This window comes from Rhagoletis pomonella, unplaced genomic scaffold (genome assembly GCF_013731165.1).
Source record: "Rhagoletis pomonella isolate Grant_MI unplaced genomic scaffold, Rhpom_1.0 Rhpom_scaffold_00002, whole genome shotgun sequence".
Classification (NCBI taxonomy): Eukaryota; Metazoa; Arthropoda; class Insecta; order Diptera; family Tephritidae; genus Rhagoletis; species Rhagoletis pomonella.
In genome coordinates, this window is record NW_023458556.1 from 3332949 (window position 1) to 3355615 (window position 22667).

General features: G+C 34.5%; 2 protein-coding genes across 2 annotated transcripts in view; both read right to left on the reverse strand.

Annotated features, from left to right (window-relative positions):
* LOC118734401 (A disintegrin and metalloproteinase with thrombospondin motifs 7-like) overlaps positions 1-18863 on the reverse strand; it is a 27860-nt gene extending 8997 nt beyond the window's left edge. Inside the window, 13 exon segments of the mRNA XM_036464125.1 lie at positions 1798-1939; positions 2018-2145; positions 2229-2413; positions 2498-2753; positions 2832-2978; positions 12088-12201; positions 12276-12374; positions 13678-14357; positions 14715-14855; positions 15501-15620; positions 16330-16489; positions 17281-17491; positions 18552-18863. Of these exon segments, the coding sequence (XP_036320018.1) occupies positions 1798-1939; positions 2018-2145; positions 2229-2413; positions 2498-2753; positions 2832-2978; positions 12088-12201; positions 12276-12374; positions 13678-14357; positions 14715-14855; positions 15501-15620; positions 16330-16489; positions 17281-17491; positions 18552-18633 (2465 nt within the window). The 5' untranslated portion in view covers positions 18634-18863.
* A 365-nt stretch (positions 18864-19228) lies between these two features.
* The window catches only part of LOC118734402 (A disintegrin and metalloproteinase with thrombospondin motifs 7-like), a 69960-nt gene continuing 66521 nt past the window's right edge, over positions 19229-22667 (reverse strand). Inside the window, exon 10 of the mRNA XM_036464126.1 lies at positions 19229-19310. Within this exon, the coding sequence (XP_036320019.1) occupies positions 19229-19310 (82 nt within the window). The remainder of the gene's footprint in view (positions 19311-22667) is intronic.

A 22667-nucleotide genomic window follows, 5' to 3' on the forward strand; every position in this document is an offset into this window, starting at 1 on the left:
AAAGCGGCAACTCCGCCATTCACATACATGTCAAAAGTATGAATTTTAAAAATTAAAAACAATAAACAAACAATTTCAAAACAAAGAAATTCTTTGTACTAGAACTTTTTAAATTGAAGCCACTCACGTTTAGTGGACAATAAAAATACGAAGAACTATGATAACAAACCGCATTGCTATTTTTTCTAACTTTTCCTTTTGTTTAGCGCTGTAACCTATTAAGTTATATCTTTTAATTTATACATGTGAACTATTTTCAATGAGCATTTTTTCATTTGCTCCAGAATTTTGGGTACATTTTTTTATAGTACCTCTCATTCTTTTTTATATTACATATATACACTCCGAAGTTCGGGATAGTATTTTGAATATACTAGCAATATATGTAAAAGTAGTGGCGGCTGCTGTAGAGCATTACGCAGAGCCTGAGTTCAAGCCCAATTTTTTCTAATAATGGTTGCCCCTCTGTTGGCAATGGCAAACCTTCGAGTGTATTTCTGTCATGGAAACAACTTCTCATTAAAATACAATTGCCGTTCGGAGTCGGCGTAAAACTATCCTTTACTTTGTGTGACAAAATCGCGCACGCCACATATCGGAGGAGAAGCTAGGCCAAACACTAACATATTGTTCAAGCGATATACATATTCGTCGTTTAAAGTACAAAAGCGCGTATCGTGGTTCTGCAAAACCTCGGAACTGAAATTTGTGCCAAAAAAGATATTTGGTCATTGGAAGCTCCTGACATCAAGCCCTTAGCCATTTATAATAAAATATCGATATAATAAAATATCGACTTAGACATAAGGAGAGAAGATTATTAAGTTTAAAAGAGAGAACCGTTTTTAAAATTTAGGCAACCTCCCATACGAGGTTTTGCATTTCCTTGATGCGCGGTTTTGTGCTTTAAACGAAGATATGTAGAAGTATTGCATACATATTTTGGTGCCTTTTCAAGTATAAAATCCACTGAGAAACGGAAGAAAACGGCATCCCTATGATTTCAACTTATGCCAAACGTTTCGTAAACAAGCAATTCTGAACAAAAAACTGTTTTTCCTCAAAGATGTTTAAATGGAAGCATTACAAATATGGAAAAATAGCAATGCACAAGGCTTTGTTGGCAGTAGGTCCTTTTTAAAGCACATTTAACAAAAAAATAAGCTTCTAGTTTCGAAGCTAGCACAAAATAAAATATTTTTATTTGTTGTTTACAAAAAAAAATATTGTCTAGTATACAAGTCAAAATTGTTAAATATATATCGCTTTCATTCATTTCTTCATAGAGTTGGTGCTTCTTTTATAGGAAAATTCATACGGCTTATGAACAGATTCATACCATGTAAATGCACCATAAATCTCCGGTGATCAAAAATTTACTGCTGTTAAAAAAGATTTCAATTCGCACAGCAGATTGGCAAAACTGTCTCACCATAGTAAAAATATTATTCAACAGCTTTGTTACCGATTCACACACGTCTTAAGAAATTGTCTTCTTGAAGAAAACCCACCTACCTCTCAGGGATACTAACGATGGGACATTATTTCGTCGATGCCATTAAAACAATCCAAAAATTGATGTAATGTCGAACGATTTTCCGTCATCCCTTGTCAAATATGGTTTGGAGACAAACCGGTTTCGGCGTGGTGCCATCTTCAGTGTCGTTTTTCGAAAAAAAACCAAATTTGACAAGGGATGACGGAAAACACCAACAACGAAAATGTGAATCCCAAAATTGTTTCACGGTGTTACCAAATTAATTTCAAGTATATGCATATAAATATATGTATGTATACGTCTCGTGTCTCACCTTGCAAATTCCATCGATGCACATATTATTGGTGCCAACGCGACAAGGAGTCCCATCAGCCACCATTTCACCCCAGTTTGCTATAATCGTATCGTCGACATCAGTACACTGCAACTTGCACGAGTTCTCTGCAAATTTCAAATCGTGCTTTCAATTATACCTAGGCAAGATTTAGAGATAATTTTTTTTTTATTACAATTAATTACTTTTATCGAAAAATGGTTGCCATTTATAAGTTCCACCCTGATAGCACACATTGTCATACTTTGAACATTGCTTTGCTCGAAAACTGACCTCCCCCGCCGGGCATGGTTGATAGTTGCATATTTTATATCTAAAGCCATTGTATGTGTGGGTAAAAGTTGTAATGAATTTATGTGCATCTGTCTGTATATATGTATGTAGGTGGATTCGAACCTTTTTCTCTCACCGATGCAAAAGAGACCTCCATTCGCCGGAACCGGATTGTTGCATTCACGTTTTTGCGTAGACACGCCTCCACCGCAAGTTCTCGAGCATTCACTCCACTGAGACCAATTGCCCCAATTGCCGTTAACGGGCAGAGCTTGCTCAATAGGCACACACTTCCCATTCTGGCACCACTAAAATATGCAAGAATGTCGAATAAATCTTTACTATCGCAATATATGGCATCCCTTTACATACAGAATTATATAGAAACTAACCTTTCCATCGCCACAACTGGTTCCCGGTGCCGTCGGCCGCATATTCGTTACGCATTCGCCATTCACTCTGCACCACAAAGCTGAACAGATTTCATTCATGGACGTACATGATGACGCATCGAGGTCGGAGTCCGTAAGATTGAACTGCAACCGGCATTGCCGCTCGGCGTCGAAAAGTACTCCGGGAGGCAGAGCAGGGTAAACGTATTTTTTTACCGCAGTTGGTGTATTATCTAAACAATTGCCTAGACCCTGGCTGTGCGACAACAAAATTTTAATGAATGTACAAAAGGTCAATATTGGTTCGTTAAGAATCTTCCAACTGGGAACATACTCGAGAAATTGTGTAATATATTTCCGACTGCAATTCGACCAGCTAACTTGCAAGGTATCGGCACCAAAAGTCGGAGTCATTATGTGAACAATTGAGCCGATTCGAGGATGGCATCCGATTTTTGCGGTATCGTGGAACATGCCGAAACTACGGTAGAATTAAATGTTATTTTTAGGTACACATTTAGGGGTTTCACAAAATGTTAAGATCGTAAAATTGTTGTTTTCTCGCATAGAAAGATTAATTAAAACATACAACTATGAGTTCTGTATTAACGGCATAACGAAAACGCCCTATCTCAGAAAACTTTTCAAGAAAGCCCTACATCAGAATTTGATTGAAAAACACCCTACCTCAAACGAAAATATGTACATTGAAAATAAGCTAAAATAGGGTGTTTTTGAATCGGCAGCTGAGATAGGGCATTTTTTAATCAAATTCTGAAGAAGGGTGTTGTTGAAACATTTTCTGGGACAGGGCGTATTCGAACTGGCGGCCGAGATATGATGTCGATCTTCCACTCAGCCATCGATATGTAGTTTTAAAAGGTTGCTCACAACTTGTGTAATTTTTTAAGATTTTTCCTTCGGACTTCTAATTTTATGAGACTTTGTGTATCCCCCAATTTTAATTAAATATGTAAGCTTTGTATGTATGACTAATTGTACAGTTTGGATGTTTTCATAAATTCTAAAAAAAACTTTAAGCCCTTTCGATAAATGCAATCACACTAGGCATTCAATAAATAATCAGATAATCTAACGGTATCGTTTCAAATAAGAGATTGCTGAATTTTCGCGCCTTTTCTAACGTATGAATGATTTTATGAACAACTTAAAAAAGTAGCGATTCCCAGCAACGGAAATCTTTGTAATGCACGAATGGAAACTGTCAAGTCTTAATTTGCTATTAAAATGTCGTAGCTCGCCATACCTCTCAGCTTGTTAAACCATTTATGAATTCAATTTCTATGACGTAAATAGCGTTTAATAGATAGTCGTCCATTAGCTACTGAATAACGCAACACACTCCGATGATTAAGTCATTCAATGCTGAGTCATTCAGAACTTGGTAGACTGTGTGGCTCTTGGTAGCGCTCATTTATTACAAACTCAAACACCACAGATTAAGGCGAAAAACAAAGCGTCGTAAGCCCCCTGTAGGAAAATTGACTGATCTATTGATTCGATTCTAGTGCAATTAGACATTTAAAAACATTAACTACTTATGTAGTAGTAAATTGTCTCTCAACTGGGGAGTTTTTCCATTCACTTTACATTTAGATCCCATTAGGGCACGACCCTCACCCAAGTGTATATTCTCTTGAAAATTTTCACCGGCGAAAAATTTCGTTCACCGAAATGGCTCACCTTACAATGAATATGGAACGATTTCGGGTGAACGACATTTTACATAGAAATTTCGAATTTGGAATAACGTCAAAGCCATTAAATAAAATTTCAGTAAACAACCAGTTTTGAACGTACATACGAGTATTTCCTATATTTGTGAATTGTTTTGCGGTTTTATCGGTGCGAGTGAAAGTTATATCACCGGTGAATAGGGTATACGATAGGGTGGTGCAAATGATTTGAAGTGAACTACTTTGCTTGGTGAACATACAGTAGGTGAATGAGTCAACACGGAATGAAAATTCATTATAAGACTCAAAGTTTCTGCGAAAAACCCGGCATAAATTCCGGTTGGCGAACTTTTAAATCAGAATACATTGTAAGAAAATCACAAGTTTTGAAATGTAACAAAAAACGCCGAGACACGTAAATTTAATTTTCAGTCGTGAATTGCGGATCTGTAGACCATTTTTCTACATCAGGTCATTTTCCCCAGATATTTTTATTTTTATGAAAAAGCTTCAAATTGTACTAAGAAAAATTTGTTTTAATATGTTGCTTTGCAAAAAAGCAGGACAGGAAATAATGTTAGTCATACGCCGTATCGTAAATGTCCGTACTTGTAATACTCGTACATGACAAATGAGTAACATTTTCCATGTTAAAGTTTGATGTCTTTCATTCGTACGCAAACTTTAAATAAAAAAATATCGTGGCAAAAATGTCGTGATCTATAAAAATTGTGCACAGATCCGCAATCTACGACCCGAAATTAAGTTTACGTGTCTCGGCATTTTTTGACATTTCAAAACTTGAGATTTTCTTACAGTGTATTTTGATTTAAAAGCTTGCCAACCGGAATTTAGGCCTTATAGCCTCGGGCTCGCAATAAAATTTTCTTTATCTTGATACCAAATTTATTTATTAACTAGGTAAGTGAAAATTACCAGTATGACTTACCTATTCTTACCAGCCTGCCCGATAGGTAAAAAGTGAGTGGAAAATTTAAAAAAGTAATAATTTTTGATTATTTAATTTAAAATATCTTGGCCAGGATTTTTTCAGCCAACCCGCCCCTGAAATATTTTCAAACACGTTAAATTTCATACAAAATAGATTCCATCCATTAAACAGATGGGCGAAGGTAGCGCCATAATTGGATATTCTACTACCCAGGCGAAAAGCCACATTCTGTTGGTGCCACATTTTGATTTTTCTGACAATGACGAAACTTGTACTTTCACTTTCTGAACAAGAAATTTGTTAAATTTTTTCCCTGCAGGGCTATGTGCACACTTATGTACTTCTATATAAGTATTAATAGGTATGTATATGTATGTGCGCACATACTATTAATTTCATAGTTATGCAGATATTACAATAAAATAAGCAATAATACAAGATAGCCAGTGTAGGAATGTAAACAAGTTGAAACTACTAGAAAATATTTGTGTACAATTAGTCGTACTTATGTACATGTATTTGTGTACATATTATTCAGAAGTCTGCATGGATCTATTCTAACGGAAAATTTAATTATATTGTGCATATATATAACCCAGTGAAATAATTATATGCGCCGCACTTCAACCAGTTAAATGAAAAACCTATACTACATCTTTAATGTTTTTCGCTATAATTATATTCATTAACTCTATCAAGAGAAAATAAAAAAATGTATAAATATACATTAGTTTATAACAAAATAATTTAATTGTACCATTACACTATGGCTGAAAAAAGCACTTGCTGCGGCCAAAAGTTCAATTTTCAGTTTTTGCTTTCAAAATTTTTAACAGCCGGAATTTATTCACATTGTGACTTTTTCTGCCCGATATGATATATATGTTACCAAACCCGATCTCAGGACAAACTAGTTTTGCCTAGGCTAAGTTAGATCAGGGGCCACAGTATTTTTGCGCAGAACACCTTTCGGCGTTCAAAAAATGAACCCTCATCAGTCCAACTCCAGGTACGCAGTCCGCAATATTGTTGCGTCCAACTTATTTCCGCAATGGACAGATATATTGGATCTAGGCAGAACTAGTTTAGCCAGGGAAAAACTATTTCATATCTGATAAAAGGGCATTACATCTATGTACTTTCATTTGATATATAGATTGTCTGCTGCATCTTGCTGCTCTTTGAAAAAATTAATTACTATTTTCAGACGTCATCAAAATCAAAAATTAACAAATATTCAACGTGTCGATGGGTCGGAGGTCCATTTTTTTTAAATGCGACATGCATGCTTTTACCACAGATTCGGATTCTGGGGACAAAAATATGTAAAATTTGTCAGAAACGTTTCCCTAGAATGGACTTCCGGTCAAAATAATGGACCTCGATTTTGTTGTTTGCACGGTATGAATAACAATGTTTTACCGCTGGAATTTCCAAATATCTTCCCGCTTAATGTGCAAAGAATGTTTCTACTTCTGGGTATTCATTTTTCTCAAATTTAAAGGATTTTATATGTTTTCCAAAGCTATACGCTTTTTACCTTAAATCAAAGATCCCTTTCGTCAAGGACAAGTTTGTCATGGTAGCCGAATGACTCTCCAATAGTTATGGTGGGCATCTGAATCTATTTATATTGAAGTTTTTTCATCATGAAAATATCGTTTTTCAATTCTTCCTACAAATTTTGTAATTTTGGTAAAATGCTAAAAACGCATTTTCGTGCCATAGAGTGGGCTGTGGTTTAGCGATTTATTTCTCCGCCTTAAGTACCACAACTGTGTTTAATATTTATTGTGAACTTTTACTTGTAGCAGAGAAATTCAAATACATTTCAAGTTTTGCGGTAAATCATGCTGTTTCTTGTAGCTAACCTTTGGATATGTCGTTTGCACCACTCTTTTGGGGTTTGTATAGGGCCACCAAGCTTATTATTTCCATAGTCGTCGGGAATTTTAAAGGAATAAGAAGCATTGCATGAATTCTTCAGTCTGATTACTTCAGCAGTTATTTAGCTACCTTTCAAGTTACAAAAATTCATTCGTGTTATATTTTCGGGCTCTTCTTCGCATAGTTCAATGCCAAGGGATATTTTGGGCCATAATATACATGGAAAAATAATAAAACGATTTTATTATAAAAATAGATTATATATGTTTAAGTTTTGTTATTGTTTGTAATAACGGTAGAAAAAATTACAAACGAATATCAACTTAACATATGATAATACTTATAAACTAAGGGCTAAATATTATAATTGCATACAACAAAAAGTTTTACCCTTGTTTCATAGAGCGAAAATGACGAAAAACATATTGCACATATAATTATTTTACTGGGGTATGGGGAATGAATTACTTTGGCTTTAAATTTTATTGAAATTGAGTGAATAACCGTATTAACATGATCGGCAACTTGACGTAAAGTGTGTTATTTTTTAACTAGCTTTTCTTGAAAAAATAAGATCCTTTTCGCAGACCATTCCATTATATAGTGATGCAAACAATCAGGACCATCAATAGCGTATGTTTAAATGAAGTGTTCAATTTTTTTGGTATCTACTGTTGTCTTCACTACTAATCGATTAATAATAACTGTGTCTTTATTTTACTTTGAATTCGAGTTTTCCCCGCTGAATTTAATTGACTTAGATAGAGTCAAATTACACCGGAAGAGTGAACTTTGGCGAGCTTAATTTTAAACGAATTTCATGCCGAACTTGTTGTAGCCAATGGTGTTAAGTTCACTAACTGGTTGACTGGTTTGACAAGGTTTAGACATTTTGGACCATAATTTACAAATTCGTCCGTTTTAAATTAAAAAACATAAAGAAAAACAAGTTGCGAAGTCTACTCGCGCACGTATTCTTCTTCTTCTTATTTAGCGCTGTAACCGCCTAAGCGATTTTGGTTCGGAGATCGTTTCTCTTCTGTGTCAACTGACGCCAATTGGAAATGCCAAGTGAAGCCAATTCCTTCTCCCCTTGGTTTTTCCATCGCAGTGGGGGCCTCCCTTTTCCTCTGCTACCACCAGCGGGTTCCGAGTTGAATACTTTCAAAGCTGGAGCATCGTTGTCCATTCAAACGACATGGCCAAGCTAGCGGAGCCACTGTATTTTAATTCGCTGCTTTATGTCTATGTCGTTGTAAAGCTCGTACTCGCCGTTTCCAACGCGTAAATGCTGGTTTCTAAATAAGACAGAACAGATTTTGAGGTTTTTGTCGATGCCAATCAGATTAAATCACACGGAAGAGAGTCACCTTGTCTGAAACCTCGTTTGGTATCAAACGGCTCGAAGAAGACTTTCTCAATTCTGGCGGAGTTGGTGGTATGGCTCAACGTCATTTTGCTTTTACTTTACTTATTTTAGTTTCCCTTTAGTGCTAACGGAAGGTGCTTTGAAATAGGGTGATTGACTCGGTTTTTGAAATATTGATTGTTCGAATATCGTATAAACCGGATTTTTTAATCGAACAAACCAGTTTTTTCTTTTCATACAAATCTTGAGTTTTCAATAGAAGGTTCGAGTTTTTCCTAGTTTATTTGGGGATGAATAGTATGTCATATTTGATTCAAATAAATGAATGTTTGGCGCTGAACCGTTTTCTACGTGTTTGTCCGAGCTTCTCCAATTCGACTTCTGCTTTTTGATGTTATGACACAAATAGGGTATTTTCCCAGATTTAGCGTAAACTGAATACCTGATCTATGGTGGATTTACCAGATTTGAAGCCACACTGATAAGGCCCAATCAGTTCGTTGCCGGTATCTCACACAATACATTCGATAAGACCTTGTATGCTATGCTTAGAAGGCTGATCCCGCGGTACTTGGCGCGAATGGCGGGGTCGCCTTTCCTGTGGCTTGGGCAGAGCACACTTAAATTCCAGTCTTCGGGAATGCGTTCATTTGACCATATTCTGCATAAGAGTTGATGCATGCACCTTATCAGCTCCTCGCCGTCGTACTTGAATAGCTCAGCTGACAGGCTGTCAGCTCCAGCAGCTTTGTTGTTTTTCAAACACGCTATTGCTATTCGTACTTCGTCATAGTCAGGTAGTGGAACATCGACTCCGTCATCATCGACTGAGGGCTCGGGTTTGATTTCACCATAGCTTTCAGTGCTGCTACCAATCAGTAGGGTGGAAAAGTGTTCCCTCCATAATTTAAGTAGGTTCTGGACATCAGTCACTACCTTCCGTAAGTCGCCTAACTCTCTGGTCATATTTTCGCACGTTTTTCCTGTCCGCCAGCATTTTAAGCTCTTCGCACTTAGATATTTCGACCTCGCTCTTCTCATTGCGGCAAATACGCCTCGCCTCCCTCTTCAGCTCCATATACTGGTCCCAAATAGCTCATTCTTATGGTTATTACCTTGGAGTTAATTTACGCCGAAGTTCCCGCTGAAATTTCCATTGAAGTCGGTGTAATTTTAGTCCGATTTCAAACATTTTCAACGTCTTGCTTTTATGTGTCATGGGCAATAATTATACAGAGTTTGGTACAAATTGATAAAGCGGGGTTACCGAGATACGCATACGTATTTTTCACACATTTTCGAAAATTTTTTTATAAGCGTATTTCTTGCTAAAAAATTATTGCAATTGAATCAATTCTCTTCAGTAGTTTATGATTTATCGAAGATTTCGTATTTCTCTAAATTCACGTTATATGGGATGTGGGCGTGGTTGTTGTATAATTTTAAAAATTTTCAACCGTTAGGAACCTTTTAAGTAGACCAAAAACTGTGCCAAGTTTGGGAGAAATTTGGTGAAGCAGTTACCGAGATATATGTAAACATGCAATCATAAGTGGGTGGGGCCATGCCCATTTTCCAAAAATATATAATCTTATTTTCCGCCATAGGTTCAGGACTACCGTTACATGGGAGGTAGGCGTGTTTATTGTTCTATCTTGCCTATTTTCAATACCATCCGTCCTTGACTCGAAAGAAATATTTTTCTCGGGCACACAGTCACACCTTAATCGATTTCTCTTTTCATTCTGAGCATTTATGTAGATACATAGATATACATTTGTCTTAATCTATAGCGATTCCTTTAGTCTGTTACAAACAACCGCAATAACAATAAAGCATTTGCATAAAAAATGTATTGATCTCAATGGATTTTTAGGAAATTGGAGGAAAGTGTTAGTTAACTGACCAAAAGGATCACCATAGGTGTATAGTTAGCTTTAAGTTTCCCAACAGCTGGAAACGTCTGACAAAACTGTTGCGCGTTATACACTCAAGTAGGTTTAAAATTTATCTGCCCTTTAAATGATCACTTTGTTTTGAAACATGTGTTAAATGTGTGTAAATTTAAAAATATACTTGAGAAAACGGCACTAAGTGGATTTCATTTGAAACAGCTTGCACAAGTATACCGTACTCATGCAAACCTCTGCTTATACATACATATGTATGTGTATGCAGTGTGTCAAAGTGTATGCAGTAGAACATGCGTCAAAGAAGTTTTAATCAAAGCAATCAACAGGTGGGTTCTTTGTGCGACTAACAGCTTGCTTTTGGTATTTTTTGTAAAGTCTAATATGTGGGCAATTTCCAAACAAAGTGTACATAAATAGCAAGTATTTTTTATTGTATTTTATTTAATTTTTTTTTTAATATTGGCAAATTTATCATCTGCAGAACACGAAACTACTTTCAGGCTATTCAAAAACTAATTAATTTTTCTTATTTTTGCATTTTTGTAAAATATTTTCCAGAATGTCACTTTTTTAGTAAATAAGCTCTGAAGGAATAAATAAGTTTAGAAACTGTTAGAAAAAAGTATACTTACCGATAAGCATTGTACTGTTTTTTAACATTAAATGCATGCTTTTTAAGCTTTTAGCTTTTTAAGCTAATAGGTTGAAGTTTTTTACACATCCTTCATGGCATTTTTCAAGGAAATCATTGAAACTCCTTAAGCAATAAACTTATATTGGTAATTATCTTATATTTAGTTTCTTTTGCATAAATAACTGGGAGACATTTAGAAAAAATTTAGCCGTACTTACCATGGTGCAGTGATAGATTCACTTACAAAACACAAAATAATTACTTCTATTAAGTTATTTCTTATGTCATTCGATCAAGAACTTTTGCGCTTCTTAACTGTAATGCACTTAGGCAAGCAAAACAAATAATTTAAATATTACGGCAAATTTAAAAAAAAAATGACATTCGAGAAAATTCGAAGGGTCAATATTATAATAGCAAACCACGCTTATCAGGCAGGTTCTGCAAATCACTTCCGAGTGAATTCGAACCAAATTCACTTTGAATTCATTGAAATTCACTCGGAAGTGGAATAGCATAAAACAATAAAAGTTAAGTTGGTCATTCACAAACAGTTGCGCCGTTTTTTCATGGTTTTTTTTTTTTGTTTAAACTTTTTTTCATATTGATTATCGAATAACCAGAGCGGTGACAAATATTTTTACATATATGGAGCTGGTAAAATATATCAAAGAGATACCGTTTGCAAACGAAAACAAAACGGCTTACAATAATGAAAAAAAAACAGATTTGTTGATGGATCGTTTGATGCTGTTTTTTTTATTTTTCGTTTTTTCGTGGTCCAAATATATGGGAAAAATGGTTACATTAACACTGCGATGTAATTTTACCGGACCACCTCTGGTCCAACGCTGTATAACAGAGGACCACCTACACCTACACAACTTTCCCGTTTGGACTATGAACTGAACTTTGAAAGAGTCGGCATAAACCGAATATTTTGGTACTTATTAAGGTGCCTTCAAAATCTAATTAATAAAATGCGTAATTTACATAAAATAAAGTTTCTTAAAATTCAACATATATAATAAAATTTTTTGCAGGATATGTTTGTGCATACATATGTATATTCGCATCTACTGAATATATATACATCTGCTGAATATATAAATGTACATATGAATGTACACTAACTTACTTGTGTCCCAGTTCATGTGCGATTGTATGTGAAAGCATGATACCATTATCCTCGTTGACGCTGCAGGACTGCTTCGGCTTGCACATGCCACCCACATTAGCCAATCCGAGAGTCCTGGAAGTGACAAATGGGTTTCTTAAAACACAATACACAAAAAAGGTAGCTAGTAGTATTCAAGCCACTCTTACATGCAATTGTTACCGCATATATTCGTCCTTGTTATGAGAATGGCAACATCGTGATGATATGTATCGTCCTTATTGACTGTATTCAGTTTGTGCTGCCAGCTGGATGATTGGAGAAGTTAGTGAAATCGAAACAAAATTTGAATGAGAGTTGTATTGATCATATCGCACGTTTAATAATATATATGTATATCGTTACATTAATTCACAAAGTTCTAGTTCTGGCGTGAAACATCTGTTAGTGCCGGTGCTAACATTGCAATACTCATTTTACGTTAATAAAAATAATAATAAGAATGGCTGGCTTCCAAACGTTGCAAGAGTTGCGACACATTGCAACAATATACATTACATATTTTAAATATTCAATATAGCAATGAACAATTTTTCCGAATTTTCCATTTTTAAAACACCAATGGCAACCAATAACAAACGAAGCATCAACTTTGTTTATGATGCGCTGATTGCTCTAGCGATAACTTTTCGGATGCGTTTTGGAAAAGTATACATTGTCAATATTTTGTAGTTCGGCCTAATGGAATATTATATTTTTTAGGTAGGCACGAGTTAACAAACTTTTGTGAGTGATATCTCACAAACATATGTACATTTTTACATATAAGTAAGTATTTACATTGTGAATGCACATGCTACTCTCCTGTAGCTAATAACGTCTAGACTTAAAATTGCGTTTATCTTATCACATCAACTCGATCACTAAACAAAATGTAAGGCACCACCAACGCCACACGGATTACAAACGGAAAACGAGCCTTATCCATGCATAAATATGTATGCTCACATACACATCGCTCATTTACTTAAAGGTTTTTGCAACTCAAAAAACGAAAATTTTCAGGAGACGCGTTCAAAGTTTTCAATTTGCTCCCAAAATGTAAAAAAAAGGAGAGGTATGTATGTATGAATACAGTCTTCTTACGCGCAAACTACACAAAATCTTGGCCACGAAATTTGTTCACAATATGAAGCATGTTGTAACAAGTTCAATTCTGCATCATTTCCTCAAAAATTTGTTTTTCGAGTTATGGCAATTTTTTACTAAACGAGCGATATGTAAATACATACATACATATAGGTATAGGAGAAATAAGAAAAAAAAATCAACTGGCGCCTACAAAGTCAACAGAGAACAATCTGCGAGAAAGTGGGAGCCACAGAGCCGTATGCAAATCGTATGTGCCTGCAAGCAATTTAGCAACAACGCCAACTACATACATTATCACGATTACGTATGCATATGTAGGTATGTACATACACGTAAGCATACATATGTACACGTTTTTTCATATGCACATCGGCCCAAAGCGTCAGAGGCTAGCCGGAAACATCGGGCATACATACATACATAACGTCGCGCCTAAGTAATCGTTAAGCAATAACTCACCTACAAAATGTATCCAAATTCTTTTGGGCATTTTGTGTCAGATTAAGATCTGGATGCGCTTCGTACTCTTCCAGCAAAATCATTTTGACGACAACAATCTCAATTGAATTGCCAATGCTGGGATCCTTGTACAGCGCCGATACCATATTCATTATGGTTAGTAGATATGTCTCCAATTTGTGATGAAAGGCGACCATCGTTGCATCTGCCACTATTAACGCTTCCACATGACGTGGGCTGCTAATTGAACGTTTTGTGCGTTTTCCGTTTCCCATATTTAAACTTTGTTTATTGTCGTCGTCTCTATTGTTGTTGTTGTTCTGAACGTTGGCGGCAATGTTGTTGGTGCTTGTTGTTGTGGCGGCCTCACTATTTTGCTTAACGAAGTGAGAGGGAATGAAGAAATCAGTTTTGTTGCCGCCGCTGATCGCTTTAATCTCATCTGTTGCAGTCTCATATTTGAATTCCATTTCTGCATTCGGCGGTGACTGCTGCGATGGCGGTTCAGATAGTTGATGATACTTCCGATGACGTCGCTTTAACATATTTTGCAATGAGTTTTTATGTTGTTGTCGTTGTTGCTGATGTTCATGTTTATGGAGATGTCGGTGTCGATGCTGATGTTTTATTCTTTGGTGTACATTTTGTTGTCGCAATTTTCTACCACCTTGAATTTTGACCTGAACAAATATATGTAAATATGGCGGTATATCGCCGATTAAAGTACAAAACCGCGTAAATGTCATTTTTTTTGGAAAAATTGGATTTTCTCAACGAAGCCTTTCTCACTCAAGCCTTATTTATCCGTCCCGTAATATACTAACCAGAAAAGCGATTGCTTTATAAAAGAAAGAACCATTTTGAAATAGGAGCGTTTTTACTCGCTACAAAATAATTTATGCAACCTCACATACGCGGTTTTGTACTTTAAATGACGATATATATTTTGTATTTAAACTTTGAAATGAGAGATACAACAAATCACAGTCCATGTGTAAATTAATTTCAAATACGCGTTCTTTTTATTGTACATATACCTTTCCCTGCGCGTGCCATTCCAGCCGTGTTTCGCTATGTAACTTGGGCTCCTTAGTACCGCAATTGCTGATGAGCGCCTCTCGTTGCTTTTGTTTTCGTTTGTGGTTCTCATTGCTTATTGATTTACTAATGTTCTGCTTCTGTAAAAAGAGAGAGTGACAAAACTCAGCCAGAAATGCCAAAAAGTTTCTATTTATTTATTCAAATACTAGATTATGGAAAACGCACTACTGGAAAAATAGTTAATCTTTTTGTTTTTACAGAACTTTACTTTACTATTCAGCAAAGAGAACAATTCCTTAAATATAATACATATATGTACATTAGGGTGGTCCTTAAATGTAGAAAGCAAATTTTATCATCAGATTTCCTAAGCCTCGACTTTAGTAGTATCGATTTTGGGTAGTAAATGAGTAAAATATTTTTAATTTTTTGAGTCCATAGCCTCTGGCCTTTGACCCCTTTGCGACACGCCTTAATCGACTATGACTATGATAGTATCAATATTGGGTATTATATGAAAAAAAATTTGGAATCTGAAATTTGCTCCCCGTGCGACACACCTTAACCGTTTCCAATCGGGACCAACATTTTTATGCGATATCTGTGACCCTGTTATTACCCATTGAGGGGGTGAGACTGGCAAAAAAAATTTCATTTGATTTTTTTTTAAGGACCACGATAATGCGCATGGATATGTATGCATGCAATTTCATTCCATTGGATTTTTGAATTTAATAAAAAGTAGTCTAGTTAAATTTAATATAGTTTAATTTCATATTTACCTTTACTTTTAAAGATGATCTATTAAATAGTACATGGGCACGCCCATTTACTGTGTCAGCGTGACCGTTTTTCGAGGGTTCAATGTAGTATTCATGATTTTTGGTTTTAATGTGACCGACCTGTATTCAAATATAAAAAGTATGAAATTTTTAAAATTACTTCAAATTTTATTGTAAATAGTGTATCGCTTGGTCAGAGTGAAAAGTCCACTTTTTAGGAAAATTGGGCTTTATGGTGACGTAGGAAAGGAAAATGAAAAAATATGAAACAATTTTGTTCGAAAAAGTTTGCAAAATACCTGGAAAAATTATTTTGGGATATTTTTTCCTCTGCCGTAAAATAAAAAAACAAAAACGGACTTGGCAGCTGTTCACTCTAAGCTAGTGATATTAAAGTTCAAAAATAATACAATGCTGCAAATCGTATGATTTGAAAACGGCACGATTTGAAATTATTTATTTGTAAAGAAGGTAATAAATATTTAAAACGGAAACTACGAGAAACACAACATTTATTTACGTCATACCCATCGATTCAGAGTCAAAGTTTGCCTTTTTGTTCAGATATCTCCACAATATTTTTGCCAAATAGCACCGTTTTCAAATCGTATGATTTGCACCATACGCTCGAATAATATAAAATAATATAGCAGCGCATTCAAATAAAAAACACACACAGAAAAACGAAAGATTTAAGACGCAAACTTGCTTGAGGTTGCTGTAAGCATGCGATCGAAATAAGTTTTACATTAAATTTCGTAGAATTTAAGAACAAATTTTTTTTTAAATTGATTACAATCAAGGAAATATCTTTTCAGATCTAACTCACCAATCCTTCGCATGCGGATATCGCTACATTTGACTCGAAATGCCCTCGCACTTTGCCATGAAAATGACAGTCGGTGCCTTTTATAGCCATTTGACGTGTCCGAATATCTCTTCGATGTCTCTCGATAACCATGTTCGGTGCCATAAAATAACTATGTGGTCTACGTATTTGGTTTGGTGAATTGCCGAAATGTAAAGGATAGGAAAACATACTATCAACGAATATATGTAAATATATGAATGTAAATTTTATTTGCATACATATGTATGTATGTGTATACAGCGTGGCGACGAATAACTGTTACCCAGGTTTTTTTTTTTTTTGAGAAATAAAAGGGTCCTTTACGAATTTTTCGAAAAAGTATTTTACAAACAATTTTCCACAGATTTTACTTTATTTGTATTGACTAGTTTTTAAATTTTAATCCTTATTTACATTTGCCAGCAGTATAAACTTTGATAGAAAAGTTCATTTGGCACGCAAGTCTTTTTCAGGTGTATAAAAAAAGACAAAAAAAATAAATTAAAACTGTATAGGGTTGGTCGAATGAATGGCCGTCCTAGTCACCACTCACCAGCGGGAGTATAAGGGACTCAAAATGGAGAAAAGTTTGCCTATGGCTACAGAAGATATGGAATAAATTATCTGACGAACTTTTCTCTCAAAGTTTACACTGTTGGCAAATGTAAATAAGGATTAAAATTTACAAACTAATTGATACAACTAAAGGCAAATCTGTGGGAAAATTAGCAATAAAATACTTTTTTCGCAAAATCTATAAAGGACCCTTTTATTTCTCAAAAAAAAGCAAAAAACTAGGTAACACTTACTCGTCGCCACGCTGTACATACAAATGTATTTAAGAATGCTATAATTTTTGAAAATAGGCACTCGCTTCACCTTAGCAAATGGTAACATTGAAAATTTTAGATAAATTGTATTAATTCTTACTCTAATTCAAGATGTATAGTCTGATTTTCCACATCCAGTCTGTAGTGTACTTTTTCAATACTTTTAGCCACATTTCGACGACGACGGCTATGTTCAGAGCGATAGTTTTGGTCATGGCGATAGGCCAAATCGTGAGTCAGGAATTCTCCACGTTCATTAACACGCCTCGGAACGATAAGTGCACCGGATTTGAGTTCGTCAGAATGCAATCCTAATCGGAAGAAATCGTAACAAAAACTTAAACATCGAATTTTTCTCTAATTTTCAAAGAGTTATATTTTGCTGTCCTATAATTTAATTAAATAGCATTTAGGGGCTTTACTAAAACATTAGGAGTGTGTATGTGAGCAGGGCTATATATGTACATACCAAGGATGCTCTACAAACTATACCTCGTTTTGTTGATGCTTATCAAATAACTTATCAAAATAATTTCGTTTTGTTTCAGCGCTAAATTAAAACGAAACAAACCTGAATTGTTAACATCGAAACAAAATAAATCAACGAAAAGTTGTTGTTGTTGTATGCCATTGCCAGCTCACTATTAACACCTAGCACCTAAATGCATGCAATAGCTTCAGCATTAACGATTGAATTTCTTTTCGTTAAAAACCAAAATAGAATTATTTTGATAATTACCTAAACGACGTTAAAACTGCATCGTTTCAACAGAAAGGATTGCTTTTTTTTTTGGTAAACGTTAAAATTTACGTTACAGTGCATCCTTGGTACATACATAAATGATAACTCAACTTTGACATTTGTGAGTTGTATTGATTCAATTAAATTATATAAACAAGTAATTTTTAAGCAAAAAATAAAAATAAAGTTTTTTAAAGTCGTTTAAAAAATATGTCCTTAAATGCTAAAAAAAATCTTGTAGTAACATTGCACAAAAATCTAAATCTGTTTTAAATATTTCATTGCAAATGCAAGGGGTACTTTTCTAAAAAGCAAAAAGAAGTTGTCATTTATATACATATATATCGATATGTATTTCATGCATACGTTATACATGTAGGTACATATCGTCACCATGAATACAAAAGGCCTAGTATATGATCTATACCAAAATTTTTAAGCTATGTATATACTAATATATATGAAATTTGTTGGAATCTTTACAATAGCTACAACACTATTTTCCATGTTTCCATTAAAAAATGTCTTTACTTTTTCTGTAAAATAACTAAATAGTCAAATAGGATCGCTTACATATACATACATATGGCGATTATATGCAACATTTAAGAGCTGATCGTTTAACTTACCATACAGGACGTCTGCAGCAGAAGTGCCATATATGCACAGCCATTGTAGTATGGAAGGTAAAATGTAGGCGAACAGCTCCATCGTAATTATAGAAAAAAAAAACAGTCTGAGTCACACTGATACTTGCATCCCTGCATTTAGTCGAAATTGTTAGTGTAGCTGTAGCTGTTATTGTTGTTGTTGTTTTCTTCTTTTCGATGGCAAATCCACTTTAACCGTTGTCAATAAGAATGTAAACCTTTACATTTAACTTAACCATGGCAACATCGACATTCTTTATTATTTCTTTAAATGCTTCAGTTTATATATATAAGCTTTCATTTTAGTAATGCCAGAAATATGCGCACATAAATTTTGACATACAGTCATATGTGAATTAAATTAATTTACCTAAAAAATAGCTAAAAGAAAAACGAAAAACAATTATTTTTATATTCGCTTCACTTGAATATGAACATTTTGAATTAAAAATGGGTGCTTACATACTACATACACATGCATATCTTTACTTTTAGGCATCGGATGGGTTTTCTTGCAATCTCGTTTTTGAAGAATAATCAATTTTAAAGAAATTTTATGAAGAAGTAGAAAACACCCTGCATTTTTCGTTTTTTATTTAGATTTTTAAATTTATAATAAATATATGGCCCAAAACGCGGAAAACTCGAACTCGATCTTAGAACTGCGCCACGATGTTGAGTTTTTCGCGGTTAATTTCACGAAAAACGGCTTTAATGGCATTTTGAAGAATAGAAGTACTAGAAAAATAGGCGAAATATGTAGTTCCAATACATTTTTTATTATTTAATCCGAGAATCTTCTTCTTCTTTTGGCTTCATATTTCGCTTCTTTTGAGTTCGTTCCTTTTTGAAATAATACAAATATCGCGTTTTTTTAAATTTTCTACGTAATTCTTATCTTCTTATTACAGGTTTAACTATGCGACAATAACACGTTGAATAGCTTCCAATGTTGCTTGTAAAATGAGCCTGGTCTTTAACTAAATAGGAAAAAAAAATGTTACCTGAAAATTAAATTAGTTCAAAAGACTGTTACGTTACAAATAGCTATCCACCGAAAACATATTGGTAATGAAGAGTATATAAACAACTTTATTTAGCTTTTTTAAAAACGAAGTAAATTAGTACAAATTGTTAGTAATTTTCATTAGAGTTTGAATAACTCCTTTCAGTAAATGGCTTTTAGTAACTTTAACGAGATCTAAACTTATTTTATTTTATTCATTTTAGTGCAGTTTTGACAAAATTTTCTTGCTAAAAAGTCTTTTGTTACACTACTTCATTTTATTCCTTTGATTGTGCAGGTTAAATAAAAGCTTGTTTTTAAAAATTTTTTTTTTTTATATTATTTTATTTTATAATTTTTAGTCCATTTATAAAAGCATTGTATATTAAAAAGTGTTATTTTATTTTATGTACAAAATTTTGCAATAGATATTAAAATAATTCAACTTGCAATGAAAGAGGACAGAAGACTTGGCAAGCAAAATGTTGTTTGCTTACGTTTTGTATAAACATACATATATACATACATATAGCAGCAGTTAATTTTATTTAAAGAAATGGCGTGTCGTCCATTTCCGCTGTAGCATGGCATATATTTAGGCGCAATATTTAAATTCTTCTGGCGGGGCGGCATCTGGAGTCTTTTAATTGTATCTCTTTGATATGATGCCTACAACGAGGTTCATATCTAGACTAGGAATAGCTTTGCTACACTACCGCCGCGGCGCGCCGGCAGCTTTAACAATTTTATAGTGGTATTACGTTCTTTGTCAAATTACGCTCTGTTAGCCATAAATCTTACTATTTTTTGACCGCCTTTGAATCAAGACCCCTGGACCATATGGAGAATTCATTTACATTTTAAATTGCATTGTCATCGTGATTGGAACTATGCTGAAAATTTCAAGTCTCTAACTTGTCGGGAGTCAGTTTAAAATCGATTGGAAATTTCCGCGATTTGCGCGGGATGACCAAGTTAAATAAATTTTCTCAATAATAAATTTTTCGACAGGACACGTTGTTTCATTATGTTAAATTTTTAAAATATATGATTTATAAAAAGAATTAATAGTGAAAATTTAAATAAAAACGGTGCGATGGTTTGGGTAACTACACACATACACGCGCTGCTCATTTGCCAGATATACAATTTTCAAGTCAAGTCAAAGTCAAAGTCTTGCATAACTGAGCTTTCATACAGCAATAAATAGATTTTAATTACTATGCTTCAATTTCTATATCCAGGTAATTACGCACATTTTGATACCTTAACTGATTTTCTCCGACAAACAGTTTATTAACTGCAAACAATTGAAAAAGATACTTCCCCGTGAGTTCAAAATTTCGGGAATTTTTTTTTTGATATAGTTGTCTTCTGTTTTTCGATAAAGAATGTAAAAAAATATATTTCACCCCAAAAAAATATTGAGGTGTAAATATTGCATGGAATGACCCATATGTATCTCTAAATGGAAGTGGTCGAAAAACAAAAAAAAACAAAACACACAATTCAAAACTGTCCACAGCACGTAATTGAATTTGAATTTGAATTGAAAAATAGAAAATGCCAACTTGTAAAGGGTTAATTAATTAATTCACCATATGACATTATAGTCGGTGTTTAAAAGAGAGAAATGTCAAAATCACTTCTACTTTAAAGTGAAAGTTCATACCATCCATTGCGTCACGGTCACCGCTACCGCCACCATCACAGTCAACGATGCTTATGCGTCAAGTTACAAAATATCCGTTTGTCTTTGGGTCCGTATAATCATGAACTCTCTGCTACTCTTTGCAAAATTTCCGTTTTACTTTTGCTTTTCTTCTATTAGATTTTCCTCTTTAAATTTTTATTGCAACCACCAAAATAAAACTGGTTTATTGTTTAATCGGAATTACTCGTTATATGAATTCACATACATATTATTGTCTTGAATTCGCCTCGCATTGTATCAAGGACAATTAATACATACAACGTGGTAGCATGAGTTTATAAATCATATGTATGAATGCGCCTTTTTTCACGAATCTATGATCTCTTTTTCGCCGAAAAAGTATGAAATGCTTCCAAGTATGCAAAAATATGCACGTAAGTCGAATATACATATGCAAAAACCACCAACAAAATTACCAAAAATATGCAACATAAGCCTTTTCAAGCCCTGGTTATAACGCGAATAGAGGGACCTACAATTGTATGCCTCCTCCGAACGGCAAATGGTTTTAATGAGAAGCCTTTTCAAGAGAAAAAATTGCTCGGAGGTTTGCCAATGCCGAGCGGAGGTTTGGCCGCTGTTAAAAAAAAAAATAAAAATTATAATTTAGTTGTTGCTCGAGCCAGGGATTGAAGCCAGGCCCTACGGACCGGAAGTACGCACCACTATGCACTCAGCCCCAGCGACCACAAATCAACAATACGTACCATTGGTTAAATAGACAAAAATATCAACAAATGTGCATTGATATTCGTACATATCGAGCCCTAACCGCCAAAAGAACGTAAGCGACATTTTTTTCAAAATTTTCTTTTTGATGCAGAAATGCATCTAGATGCTCTAGGAATATTTCTGCATCAAAAAGAAAATTTTTAAAAAAATGTCGCTTACGTTATTTTGGCAGTTAGGGCTCGATATGTATATCAATAACGACAGGTATACGAGTACGAATGCCATAATGTGAAGGCGCCGTTCATTTTAAAATAAATAACATAACTGATTCCCATTCAAGTTCTCGTTGCTGTTAAGCACGTCCGTAATCTTTTTAGCATGCTTATTGTATCTGGCAGATGCTTCTTTCGTGATCTATCCAACGACATTTACATTAAAGTAGTTTTTAGCTCCTATATATGAATATGAGTACATTTACATTACATTACATACATATGATATTACCTTATTTTACATAAATACATACATCAATAGTTGCGATCCCGTACGTGTCCGGACTAGTCAGAAATAGTCAGAATCAGTCAGATTTTACAGGAAATCGATCCCGTACTCGGTTCTCTGACTATTGAGAGGACAAAAAAGAGAGTAAATACGGTTCTCTCTCTGTCAGAAGTTACCAGTTTTAGTCCGAGATTTTTTTGCT